Here is a 13,798-nt window from a genome sequence, read left to right on the forward strand (position 1 = left end):
CGGCTTCACTCGCGTTGGAAAGAGACAAAAAGTATCCTATGTGAGAGTAAAAGGAGAAAAAAAAATCGTCGCGCTTTTCTGACACACGCGCAACTCAGTATTTCGACGAGTGCAATAATGAGTAAATTCATATTTTTTCAAATGCTGAGTTTCTTCAGGAGCAGTGTGCGGGCGGATAGAGCGCGTCGCAGTCAGCGCCGCCTAGCCCGAGCGCCGCCGCGCGCAGCGCACCCAGCGTTTTACCGCGCGTCCATGCTACGCCAGCACTGAAATAAATAAATAAATAAATATTGGGGACACCTTACACAGATTAACTTAGCCCCAAACTAAGCAAAGCTTGTACTACGGGTGCTAAGCGACGATATACATACTTAAATAGATAAATACATACTTATATACAGAAAACATCCATGACTCAGGAACAAATATCTGTGCTCATCACACAAATAAATGCCCTTACCGGGATTCGAACCCAGGACCGCGGCATAGCAGACAGGGTCACTACCGACTGAGCCAGATCGGTCGTATTTAAAAATATTGATGAATTTGATGACAACTTTGAGATTGGTTTGTAATTTCTGTACCTTCTCAATAGTTAAAATAATTTTTAAGAAAAAAAAAACCGTCGCCTTTCGGGTTCTGGTGAAAGCTACTTGCGAATGTTGGATTATGTAGAAATGTGTTTGTTGTATTTTTTAAAACTGCTTTTAATGCTTTAATTATTAGATGGAAACACAAATGAATATACGTATAACGTTAAGGTTTGAGGAGTTTCCTCAATTCCTCATGAATCCGATTATATTATAAGAAATCGAAGCTTGACAAACTTTGACTTCAAAATCAAAACATATGCTTAACAAACATAACTAAATAAATGTCACTGTTCTGAACTTAAATGCATGCTTTTCTTACAAAAATACCAAAGTCACTATGAGTGTGCCGTTCAGGTTTGAGGAGTTTGGTTCTGGCCATCATCAGCAGTTCCACTGCACCAAATATCACTGTTCTGGACGAAAGTGCATGCTGTTCTTATAAAAATACCAAAGTCACTATAAGCGTGCCGTTCAGATTTGAGGAGTTCGGTTCTGACCATCATCAGAAATTCCACTGCACCAAATGTCACTGTTCTGGACGAAAGTGCATGCTGTTCTTATAAAAATGGCAAAGTCACTATAAGCGTGCCGTTCAGATTTGAGGAGTTTGGTTCTGGCCATCATCAGCAGTTCCACTGCACCAAATGTCACTGTTCTGGACGAAAGTGCATGCTGTTCTTATAAAAATACCAAAGTCACTATAAGCGTGCCGTTCAGATTTGAGGAGTTCGGTTCTGACCATCATCAGAAATTCCACTGCACCAAATGTCACTGTTCTGTACGAAAGTGCATGCTGTTCGTATAAAAATACCCAAGTCACTATAAGCGTGCCGTTCAGATTTGAAGAGTTCCGTTCTGGCCATCATCAGCAGTTCCACTGCACCAAATGTCACTGTTCCGTACCTAAATGCATGCTGTTCCTTTATTAACACAAAAATCACCATATGTATGCCTTTCAGATTTGAGGAGTTCCCTCGATTTCTCCAGGATCCCATCATCAGAACTGGGTTCTGAGAAAAATGGGACCAATCTGTATGTATATACATTCAATCAAAAAAAAAATTTTCAAAATCGGTCCAGGAACGACGGAGATATCGAGGAACAAACATAAAAAATAAAAAAAAAAACATACAGACGACTTGATAACCGTCCTTCTTGAGATATGAGGCGACGGTTAATAACAAAGAGAGAATTTTTAGACATTTATTTGGTTATTATAGAGGTAGTATTTTCAGGCCGATACTTATACTTCTTAATGAAGTAAATTATGTTCCTGTACCCTCATTAGAATTGTCATCGAAACAGATTCTGTAATATCACTTTGAAAAGGTAAAATGCACTCTTGGCCCACACCTACACAACAACAAAAAATGTCAAATCAAAACTAAATTACAGAATCTGTTTCGATGAAGTTATTGTAGAGTTTTAGATGTAGGAAGTTAAGCGTGTTATTTTTTTGGTAAAACTATAAGTATTTAAAAACTACATTTATCCATGCAAATTCGCAGCGCACTGTACATCAAGTAGCAAATATCAAAATGAGTTTAAATCAAGTTAAATGTTTTTTTTTTGTTAAATGTTTCTACTTTGGTCGCTTTAACTACCATCATTATTAACATTTTTCTTCATATTTAAATATATTCTGTCGAAGCGTTTTTCTAGTAAACGACAAAGTGGAACTTTTTCCTTGAAATCAGCATAAATTATTTCCTACTTACTTCCAAATCGGCAACCAGTATTTGTTACCATCCTGCATATTCCTCGCCCTTCCATTCCCCACACACAGCGCCCTGTATAAGCAAGGAGTCGAGCGCGGCTTTAGCGCTATCATCGCATATCTGGCCAGGGTGTTAACTGTAGCGATTCTTGGGTCACGTTTCCTTCTAGAATGTTCTTCGTCGCGCTTGAAACGGAACACTTCGTCGACGTTTACTGAGTCGCTGGCGCTGCTGCTGTCTACCATCTGCATTACCTGGGGTTGCTGAGGATTCTGAAACAAGATAATATTCAGAGATAGTGAATGAGATGAGTACCAGAAAATCTAAAATAGAAACTCTAGTGGAATTTCGACCGGGATATTTGCGCCTAGTAAGCTAAAAGCGTCTTTTGTGGATTATCTTCTAAGTGAACATTTCAGAACTATCGCAACGCAACCCTCTATGTATGATGCACGGTCCCCAAACCTTTATGAAGGTTCTAATATATTCTGTTTAGAAGATAGCTAACTTCAGAAGAGGAATTACCCCTCCAGACGCAGTCTGTTATGTAGCTCTTAATCTTAACTACTTTTATGATATTGAAGACCCAGTGTCAAATCAAACTTTTCTTTGCTAAGTCTGCTTAGCTCAGAAGCTAGCTTACACGGTCTAACATGAATTATACAGCGTCGTATTATTGATATTACCACATACTCAAAGGGTCAATAGTAAAAAACCCTACGGAACATATTTTCATATGATTTGATTAAAAAATACCTAATGTAATATCCCTATAATAAACGGTGATACCATTATGGACAAAAAAAAACACAAATCCTTAAAAATAAGTATCAAAAATTAGTTCCTAAAAACTGACGGCACGGCACGGCATTGTACCATAAACAACAGTCATAGAGCTGCTTAATTTTGAAGTTTCATTTAATTCGGTTATTTCTGAAGGATTTGGTGACAAGATGAAAATTATCAGTTTACTGAAAAAATATCAGGACGATTTATCTTTAACTGTCCATGATTGTGTCCGTCACCTCACTACTTTTATTTTTTCATACAAAATAATTCAGCACGCAATATATTGCTACTTTATTTTTGTTGAACGACTGACTTGACGTAAGAACTGTCAATTTGTTCCGCGTCTTCCAGATGTCAAATAGGTGCACTCAACACATTGCTGCACAATATTTGTATTATGCTCTAGTAATAGTTAGGACCAAACTTATAATTAGTTGTTGTACGGGTTTTTAGCACTAATAACAGGCTATTCCCTCTAGTCTTACCGCGTAGTTACCTTTACTTAACACTAAGTGAAAACGCAGCTTTAGACTTTACTAAATTGTCACTTACCGAACAAATGCACATCAGCACCTGAAGCACAAACATACCAAAGCTCAAGAAGGCGATGCCAGTGAGCGATATGTCGAAGAGATCGCTCAGCCCTAACCCGTGGTGTTTGTCTTCGATCACGTACTCTTCGTGCACGGCCGCGGGGTGGTGGTAGATCGGCGGAGGGGGAGGGGGCATCGAGTATTCGTAGGCACCGCCTGAAACAAGCAAATTAATTGAAACACGACGGAAGATAGTCGACCAACACGAGTAGCAATATTTGCTGAGACGAACCGAGTTCGCCCAACGGACATATCGTCGGACCACTGTGCACTGGCTGTCAATGTGGTCAATGACAACATATTATGATGCCAAAAAAAAATGATGACATATTGAATCTTTTGCGACTTGCAAAGTATGTACAGTCAACCAACTGGAACCCTAGGCCACTGTAGAACTATGTCATAATGACGTTATAAATCAGATTGTCAGAAATCTCTTACTGCTTGTCATTTTGACATGGTTGTAGAGTGGCCTAGGGTTCCAATTGTTGACTGTGCGTTCTTAATTTTCCTCTGCTCGTTCCTTTGGAAAGCGGTGCCGTCAAATATCGGCCATCTCATAAGAGTACGAAGTAATAAGATAAGCGCTATATCAGCTATACATACTATGTATGTTCGAGCTTTACTATGATAATCGTTTCGTGAAATTTGGCGCCCATTGATATGACGAAGTTCGAATTTGGCGCCCCCTTGACTTGAAGCCCGGGGCATTGGCCCCGGCTCCCGCCAAAAAAACTAAAGGGTAAATGTACCAGTGCTCGACAGTAAAAAAATGTAACAATAGAATGTCATCTATCGGGCATTAGCGTGTCGAGCAGCACTGGTACTTTTACAATTCATAATCACAATACCATCAGGTGTGATCGTGGTCTGTGTCTACCTATTCAAACTAAAAAAACAACAATAAGTCTGACTTACTAAACTTAGCAACGTCATGATTGACTGGATGCTCTTGTTCCTGGTACCCCGTGACGTCACCGCCCTCATACACCTCGTACCCGTCCCTGGTCTGCAGCTGGTCCGAAGAGTTGGAGATGGGAGTCACAGCACTCGCGGCATTGTATTGTCGATAGACGTCGTTGAGAGCTGCTATTCTGAAAGTATATATCAATGACATAATATAATTATAATAGATAAGCCTATATCAAACTGAGACCGTGCAGGCTATATCATTAGGAAATATATGTAAGTACCTATCTATTCCATTGGTCCGGAGCTCTGGACGGGTTCAAGTCCACGCAAGTATTTTTCATTCAATAAGGATAAAACTGATCACTTTAGAACTCACATTTCAAATAGAGACAGATCTCTATTCTTGATGCCGACTGTGTTCCAACCGTATTCAAACAACGTTTAAAGTAGTGTAAAAACGTATGATTTTGGTAGTATTTAAAGGTAAACTTTTTAAAATTTATTTTGGAAGCAAAAACATTGGTTCTTCAAAAATAAAGCTAGGTAAGTATTAAATATGTCGATGTAGGGAAGAAATCAAATTATTTTATTATACATTTTTTGATTGTTTTTTTTAGTAGTAACACTACTATATACATAGACCGCCCGCCCGACCCCCGCTGGCGACCGTGCCCGTGCGCTGTCGGGGTGGGTTGTCTATTGTTTGCCCGACAGTCATTTAACATAATATTCATTTGCCCGAATCTAACTTGCCTGAATTTCATTTGCCCGAATGATTTGTTTACCATAAAAATCATAATTATGACATACTCGTTGTTTATCCGAATATTACCTTCCATAATCATACAACCATACTATTTGTTAGCCATATTATTAAGTGCAATGCAATAATATGGTTTCATAGAATATTCAAACGCCATAAGCAATTATTGCCATATTAATTGTTGCCCATATTATTACCTAACCTAACCTACTTTCTGATAGCAGTTTCATTTTCCAGGGGTCACAGTTCTAACCTAACCTACTTTTCCAGCAGTTTCATTCTCCAGGGGGTCACAGTTCTAACCTAACCTACTTTCTGATAGCAGTTTCATTTTCCAGGGGGTCGCAGTTCTAACCTAACCTAACCTACTGTCTGATAGTATTTTCATTTTCCGGGGTCACAGTTCTAACCTAACCTAACCTACTTTTCAAGCAGTTTCCTTTTCCAGAGGTTCACAGTTCTAACCTAACCTAACCTACTTTCTGATAGCAGTTTCATTTTCCAGGGGGTCACAGTTCTAACCTAACCTAACCTACTTTCTGATAGCAGTTTCATTCTCTAGTCTTTCTAGTACCTATTATAGTAGTTTTCGATTATGCCAAAGCACATTATGGAAATTGACTTTTCTGGACGCTAATTTGTATGGCAAATGATGGTATGGAATGTGGTAATTACGGATTTCGATGATTCTGACAAATGACATTATGGAAACTGACTTTATGGGAAACAAAGTTTCTGGCACTAGATTAATATAGTAAACAATGATTATGGCATAAGATGTTATGAGAAACAATATTATGATTGTTGAATAGGATGGCAAATAAAATTATGGCAAATGAAATTCTGGCAAATGGGGGTATCCCGTCGGGGTGGTGTAGTGGTTTGAGCACGTCAGCCGCGATAGCTGGAGACCCGGGTTCGATTCCCGGCTTCGCCACCAGTGGGCTTGATCGCTTTTTCTTTAGTGTATGGTATCTATTTTGCCCGTGTGGTGACGGCTTAAAAATTTCACCACCCCCTTTTTTCCCGTGGGTGTCGTAGAAGGCGACTGTGGGATATGGGTTAAATTGTTGCGTAGGCGAGAGGCGGCAACCTGTCACTGCAATGTCACAGTTTCGTTTTCTTTCAACCCCTTATTTTCCAAGAGTGGCACTGAAACTTGAGTAGTTTCATGTGCTCTGCCTACCCCTTCATGGGATACAGGCGTGATTTTATGTATGATTTTTATGTATGTGGTATCTATTTCAGTTAATAATATTAAATATGCATCAAATATTTAGGTACAAACTAATACAATGTATGTAGGTACCTGTTTATTATACCTAATGTAATGATGCAATTTAATGTATCGAACTCACACCTACACATCGTTTTACCGGTAAGTTGTTCCATTATTGTTAATCTGATTGTTTACAGCTTTAGTATGAATTTAATCAAATATTTACCTTAATTGAGTCAGTTAACACCGATAACTACCACTTATTTGGCAAGCCAGTCCTGATAGTTAGCCGAGCCTACATCATACTTGACGTTGGTCCTGGGGCCCTGCGAGCGTCGAGTCAGGGTCTGGCCGAAAGCTGTGCCGAGCCGGTTCTGCATCACAGAAAAACCTATCTCTTCTGTTAATTCTTACCACTTACTTAGCAAGCCACTCCTGATAGTTAGCCGAGCCTACGTCATACATGACGTTGGTCCTTGATGGGTCTTGCGAGTGTTGAGTCAGGCTCTGCCCTAAAGCTGTGGCTAGCCGGCTCTGCAACACCGGCAGGCCCATCTCTTCTGTTAATTCTTACCTACCACCACACCACTTACTTAGCAAGCCAGTCCTGATAGTTAGCCGAGCCCACATCATACATGATGTTGGTCCTGGGGTCCTGCGAGCGTCGAGTCAGGGTCTGGCCGAATGCTGTGCCGAGCCGGTTTTGCATCACCGGCTTGCCCATCTCTTCGAGGATCTGTTCGGCGATAAAGTTGCGGCAGCGGTATTCGTTCATCATTTTTCTGAAAGTAAAACACCTGCATTGCACATATGTTTGTAAATAGTACCTATATGAGTATACATATAGGTATTTAGAGATTGTTTAATAAGGAAAATGGGGCTGTATCATTAGTAGCTAAGTAGAATTGTATTTTGTCACTTGTTTACCTGCAGAGTAGGTAGGTACTCTTTCCATATCAGGTACCTACTTGAATACGTTTTTAACTAAATTAAGTAAAATCATATTAATTTGCATTAAAATCATTATTGATCTGTAAAGTCGAACTTTAATTACACTCTAAGGTTGACTCTATATTATAAATATTATAATAGGTAGCTAATGTAAGTAACAACTGACATCATGATACGTGTTAAATATATTATTTCTTTCCACAGTTGATTTCTATGACACACACTATATTATTATATCATAATTTTCCCCTCACTAGCTCGGAAACACGTTTTTTGTCCTTTAATACCAGCGGGTAACAACGCATTTTATCCACTAGTGGGTAAAGTAATTTGACCTTGAATAAAGTCAAATCAACTGCTTTAAAATTGATAAAAGTAGGTGAATCTAGTAATAAAGATGATTAACCGCCTGAGGAACTACTGGAGGCAGTGATAAACGCATTTTTTGGGTTGTAGTTTCCTCGCTATAGTGAGGGGAAAAGTTTTGTGTTACACTCGGGTGCAAATGTATTTTACTTCTCGTGTGTTAAAAAACTCGCAAGTTCAGGATTCTATTCTCGAACCACTCGCTTCGCTCGTGTTTCAACTATAGAATCCTTTCACTTGCTCGTTTTTCAATTTCACACTCGGCGTTAAAATACAACTTTGCCCCCTTGTATAACAAATAACTATTATTGTTATATATTGAAACACACCTGTGGTACTCCAGGGTAGATAATGCAGCGTCGATGGACCCGTTCACATAATTCACAACATTATTAAAGTTGGACACAGAAACATTAGCATCTGGTTGTTCCACAATGAAATAGGTCGGCATCAAATCAGTCCGCAGAAAATCGTTAACGTTCAAATCGCCTTCGAACATTTTCGACCCAAACACACCAGTTATAAACAAAAGCGAAACGATTTTTGAACACATCACGACTGTAAATAAAAGGTGCATAATACAGAATATCTTCCTGGCAAGGTGGATTTAAAATGTGATAAAAATATGTTTCGTCGCCGACAGGCAAGATGCTTATGTCCCATCTAGCAATCCAATACGCAAAACGTTTGTCTCGACTATTTACAAATTCCAGTCTAATTCGACCTATAGATTGTTAAAAGTTACAAACTTACGGAGGTCACAAAAAACTGGTTGACATAAATGGGAGAGCCAAGATTATTCGAGTTACGGAGCGGAAAATTCGCCCGCCATGAAAGAGCTGTGATCGTATCACATTTAAACGACTAACTGTTGGTAAAGAGAGTAGAAATCTAAATTAAGAACCACAGACTACAATACAACACAAATATTCTTTATTGCTCACCAATATAAGATGATATCAGACTACTAAGAAGATACTGCGTATTTAAGATATCTTAGGGCGCCCACTGACGGTCATTACGCCGGACGGCAATACGGCCTGTCACATGTAAGTTAGTCGACGATGAGTTTTTACCTAGCGGGTTACATGATTACATGTCCCACTGTTAAACACCTTCCGCTGCTGCAATTAGCTTAATGTTACAATTAGTTAAATCTTTTGAGTCATCATAAGGTACAGCGGGGCAAATCCCGACTGGGGTTCAAATGTAACTGATATTTTTTTTCCATGTTTTACAATGTTTGCATTATTAAATAGAGTCTCCACCGGTTATATATGTTAGGCGTGTTCAGTGGATACATGTAGAACTCAACATCATAGTGTAATAATGGAAAAAATGGATTAGTTACATTTGCCCCCCCCCCCAGTCGAGATTTGCCCCACTGTACCTTACTTGTAACGGCAATATTGATCATTACGGTTATAGATATCCTTAAAGGAGGTTATTTCGCTTTTAATAGAAACAGAAAAAAATGTGTCAACGTGACAACTTCACTACGGTGCATAAACATGGCATAATAAAAATGTTCACGCAAAAAGCCAATCCAAGTTATTTCAAACTATCCTTATACGATCGTACGCGAGTATACGTGCGTAAAAATTTACTGCAGAGAAAAGTGATAGTAATTATGGGATTACCGCGCGTGGAAAATTCGTAAAATCGAGACGACCGTATACGCGCATAAAAATACGCATACCCAAGGACCATATAATACCGGGACAGACAAACCTCATACAAAAAAGCGTGGGTACCCCTGAAATGTATGTGCCTTTTAGGTTTAAAACTAGATGGCGTTTTCAAATAATTTTGTAGGCATCATCAGTGTAGTTATGATAGTAATTAATAAATGGCGCTAAAAAATGAGGGTACGATTTTTAGTAGGTACGAAGATTGTAAATCTTATGTAAATAATCCTTGGTATAGGTACCTAAAGGCCATGCCAGGATAAGCTAAGTGAATCTGCCCCCATTTTCTTTATTGATTCTTCTTTGTATTAGTATCGAGTATGCCAAATTTCAGCTCCCAAAACTTTATAGTTTAGTAATTAAAAAAAAAAACGAAATTTGAACTTTCTTCGATATTTTTTTTTTGGGCAGCCGATTTTGACGTGCGTCACGTATATTGTGCATATAGGTAGGACAATCATATGATATTCATTTTGTGTTATATTGCCATACAAAAACTTAAAATATATAATCCATGTAAAATGTATAAACAGCGCTTTCTACTGTAATTTGTGTAAAACTCTAATATACAATACAACTAAACCAAGTTGAAATGTAAGCTTCACACCATCTGTGCCTCGCAACTCTAGCTGGAGTCTGCGTTGCAAACTAGATGTCGCTACCGACTAAGATGAGAACAAGGTAAGCTTTGTTTTTGAACCTAGTCGCTTTTTCTGGTAGATGGCGTTTCGGAGTCGGAATATTGGCAGTATTGGCACATGTTAAACTTTAGGAACTTTAAATAAAAAGCCTAAAAGTGACCTAAAATATGATATTATATACGTATCGATATCAATAGGTACCTATCCTTTTTTTTTGGGAAATACTTAGGCACTGCTTGTCATAACATAATGCTACGTAGTATGTACTGCAGTAGCGGTGTACCCAATATCAATAATTTATTTCACATACATACATACATACATATAATCACGCCTGTATCCCATAAAGGGGTAGGCAGAGCACATGAACTACTTACTAAGTTTCAGTGCCACTCTTGGCAAAAAGGGGTTAAAAGAAATCCAAATTGTGACATTGCAGTGACAGGTTGCCAGCCTCTCGCCTACGCCACAATTTAACCCATATCCCATATCCCACACTCGATTTCTACGACACCCACGGGAAGAAAGGGGGTGGTGAATTTATTTCATCTCCAAAATATACAAACCATCATCCAAATCACAGCGCAAGCTTCGTCAAACGCGTAGGTACAAAATAGCATCCGCAACAAACTTCGTCCAAACTACATCAGTCATAATCCACCACAGGCTTCGTCAAAAATAGTATTGTAATGTTAGACAATTAAAGAGGCGATCTCTGTTAGTAAGACTAACAGTATCAATTTGTTCATTAGGCTTGTGAATAAATTGAGTGCGTGCCGCAGGCAGCCTACATAGAACAAGCACTTAGAAATGCATTAGGTTTGCATTCGATATTTTATTAATGTTAGGCGTGGAAGCGACCTAATTAAGATTACTAGTTAAGATTAGGTTTTAATTAGATTTTAATTACCAAGCTTCTGCCCGCCAGTTCTTTACCGTGCAATGATGATGATTGATAAACATTTTATGTCTTAATTTCCATCGCAGATCTAAGCGGCTTAATCAGAAGAAGTACCAGATACACGTAGTTATGATAGGTACTAATGGTATAAACTAATGTAGTAGGGTACATTGGGGTAATTTCGAAAGCCGTCTAATTTCGAAAGTCACATAAAAATCACCATTATTTCCATCATATCAAGATTCCCCTTTCGAAATTACCCGGGCATTTCTGTACTTCGAAATTACCCCAATGCACCCTTATAAGTAAAGGACCTATGATTGCTGCTGTGGCTATTGCTTCGAAATATGCAAAATTGTATCAAATTTAAGAGAGTTTTAGTTTAAGAGAGTGACGTCGTATCACTTTTAATTTTTGTTGGTTTTGTCTTTTGGCAGTTGCACCAACCATATTTAACAGACTGACTACCGTTAAACAGCGGTAAAGTACGAAACTACCCATAATAAAATGTAAGCAATACTTTAACGGTGACAACTTGGTGCAACCGATGCTTAGTAACGGCTCATTTTTTACTTTGCAAGTAAAATATTAACATTTGTTGGAGCATTCTGGCTAGGTAGTCTCCCCCAGTTAGAAACATTCCAATAATGTCTAGGACGCTACGGAGATGGATTTGCCCAGTAACTGAATTACTCTCTCTTTTCCGCGCTTTTTCTTTAAAAAAGTTCCATCGAAAGGCCCTTCGAAGTCGCCGCGACAGCCGGTCATTTCCTAAGCTATCGACCTATTAACCTGACGGGAAATAAACTCTAAGCCGATGGGAATAGAACTTGGCAATCTTATTGGCGTTGCAAAAGTCAGATATTACGAAGCAACGAGCCAATGAAAAAGGTATAAAAGAAAGTGAAAAAGAAAGAAAAAGTGGTTTGAGTTGAGTTGAGTGGTTGAGTTAATATATAAATCTATGGAGCCGTATGGAGGTGGTTTGAGTTGAGTTGAGTGGTTGAGTTAATATATAAATCTATGGAGCCCATTCAAATATAATTTCCAGGTGACTATATATAATGTATGTAAGTACTGAGATGCTTAAAACCTACCTGCTTAATAAGTCCGTACCTAAGGTAAGAATCGGGCCATCTTAGGTGCCTGACTTTAGTTATCCCTTTAATTTTAGATCTTAAGTAGAGTGTCCGTAATTAGTGTTCCAAATTTCCTAACCCGTGGGTTTTCTTAAACACATAAAATTTGTGTCGTAGGCAACTCAGCCGTTGATTATAAATATTATAATAACAATGTGCACCCTCGCCAAACTCCGTATAAGTACCTATTGTTCTTTACCAACATAATTGAGAAGTTCGGCGGCTTGACGTTTTCGCTGAAATATTAAGCTTATTAAAGTATAGAATTAATTATTAAAAATGATTGTTTAACAACTTAAAGATTGTGACTGTCTTATCGCTGCTTCCATGAGGAAATTGTACTCTATTTCGCTGAAAAGTAGACTGTCAAGTGCAAGCCAGGTGTGAGAGCAAGTTATTATTACTAAAGTATAACATGGATACCAAATACTTTGACTCTATTTAAGAGAATGCTTTTATCCCGTACACAAGAATTCAGGGCCAAAAACACGCCGCTTTTCATCGCTTTTCTAGGCATGGAAAAGGCATTTGATCGTGTTCCTCGTCCGACAATCTGTTGGAGACTTCGGAAGAAAAATATCCCAGAGAGGTACATTGACATAATAGCTGACATGTACAAAAGCGTGAAATCCGTAATTCGAACCACAGTGGGGCAAACCAAGCCAATAGCAGTTACAGAAGGGGTACAACAAGGGTCTGTGCTAAGTCCGTATCTCTTCGGCCTGGTGATGGATGCACTCACTGAACATGCCCAAACCAAAGCGCCATGGACATTAATTTACGTAGACGATGTAGCCATCTGCACAACACCCCGAGAAGAGTTAGAGGATGCTCTCGGTGACTGGAAACGTCAGTTAGGAGCGGGTGAGTTGATGCTAAGTATTTCCAAGTCCCAATACATGGTGTGTAACGAATCCAACCAACTTGAAGACCCTCTCGTTATCGATGGACAACAAGTCACTAGATGTGACGAATACAAATGCTTGGGTACCACGTTATACGAATCAGGAAATTTAGAAGGGAACTTGCAGCACCGAATCGCCGCTGCCTGGCTGAAGTGGCGTGAAGTGACGGGTGTTACCTGCGACCGGATGATGCGATCCGTAATGTTATTTTCGGTGGCGTTTACGATATCGAGTAACTTATTAAAAACTCATGGCAACCAACGATTGTATTTTTATCTCATACCTATACGGATTTTATTATTCCGTTTTTTTGCGATCGATCGCAAACGATTAATCGCTTCGTGTGTGGCTGGCGCTTTCGATGCGACCGATCGTTCACGATATCTATCCGATCGATCGAAGCGATGAATCACACCGTGAATGGAAGGCTTTATGGGCACAAGAAAACGTGTATTTGTACCAGGTTTTGGTTTTGGTTAGGTTTGTTTCATATTTTCTCTAGGTCCAGATGTGTCCTTTCCTGTAACAATGTAAGTAAGTACAGTCACGGATCGACTTTAATTGTTGATCCACTTCTAGCTCATTTTATACTGGAACGTCATAGCTTAACTATGCTTAAC

At 39.0% G+C, this 13,798-nt stretch overlaps 1 protein-coding gene and 1 non-coding gene across 2 annotated transcripts; one reads left to right on the plus strand and one right to left on the minus strand.

The window, feature by feature from the left end:
• Nucleotides 1-127: 127 nt before the first annotated feature.
• On the minus strand, nt 128-8,439 carry LOC125224789. Its single transcript, XM_048128244.1, has 6 exons — nt 8,234-8,439; nt 7,181-7,369; nt 4,612-4,787; nt 3,653-3,849; nt 2,312-2,583; nt 128-266 (listed from the first exon to the last, which is right to left on the minus strand). Exons 1-6 carry the CDS (start codon nt 8,401-8,403, stop codon nt 155-157), a joined length of 1,116 nt encoding a protein of 371 aa, XP_047984201.1. The 5' UTR covers nt 8,404-8,439; the 3' UTR covers nt 128-154.
• Trnas-cga lies at nt 6,232-6,305 on the plus strand. Its single transcript has one exon. It is a non-coding gene; the product is annotated as a tRNA-Ser (tRNA).
• Nucleotides 8,440-13,798: the final 5,359 nt, after the last annotated feature.

Source organism: Leguminivora glycinivorella, chromosome 3, assembly GCF_023078275.1.
Source record: "Leguminivora glycinivorella isolate SPB_JAAS2020 chromosome 3, LegGlyc_1.1, whole genome shotgun sequence".
Lineage (NCBI taxonomy): Eukaryota > Metazoa > Arthropoda > Insecta > Lepidoptera > Tortricidae > Leguminivora > Leguminivora glycinivorella.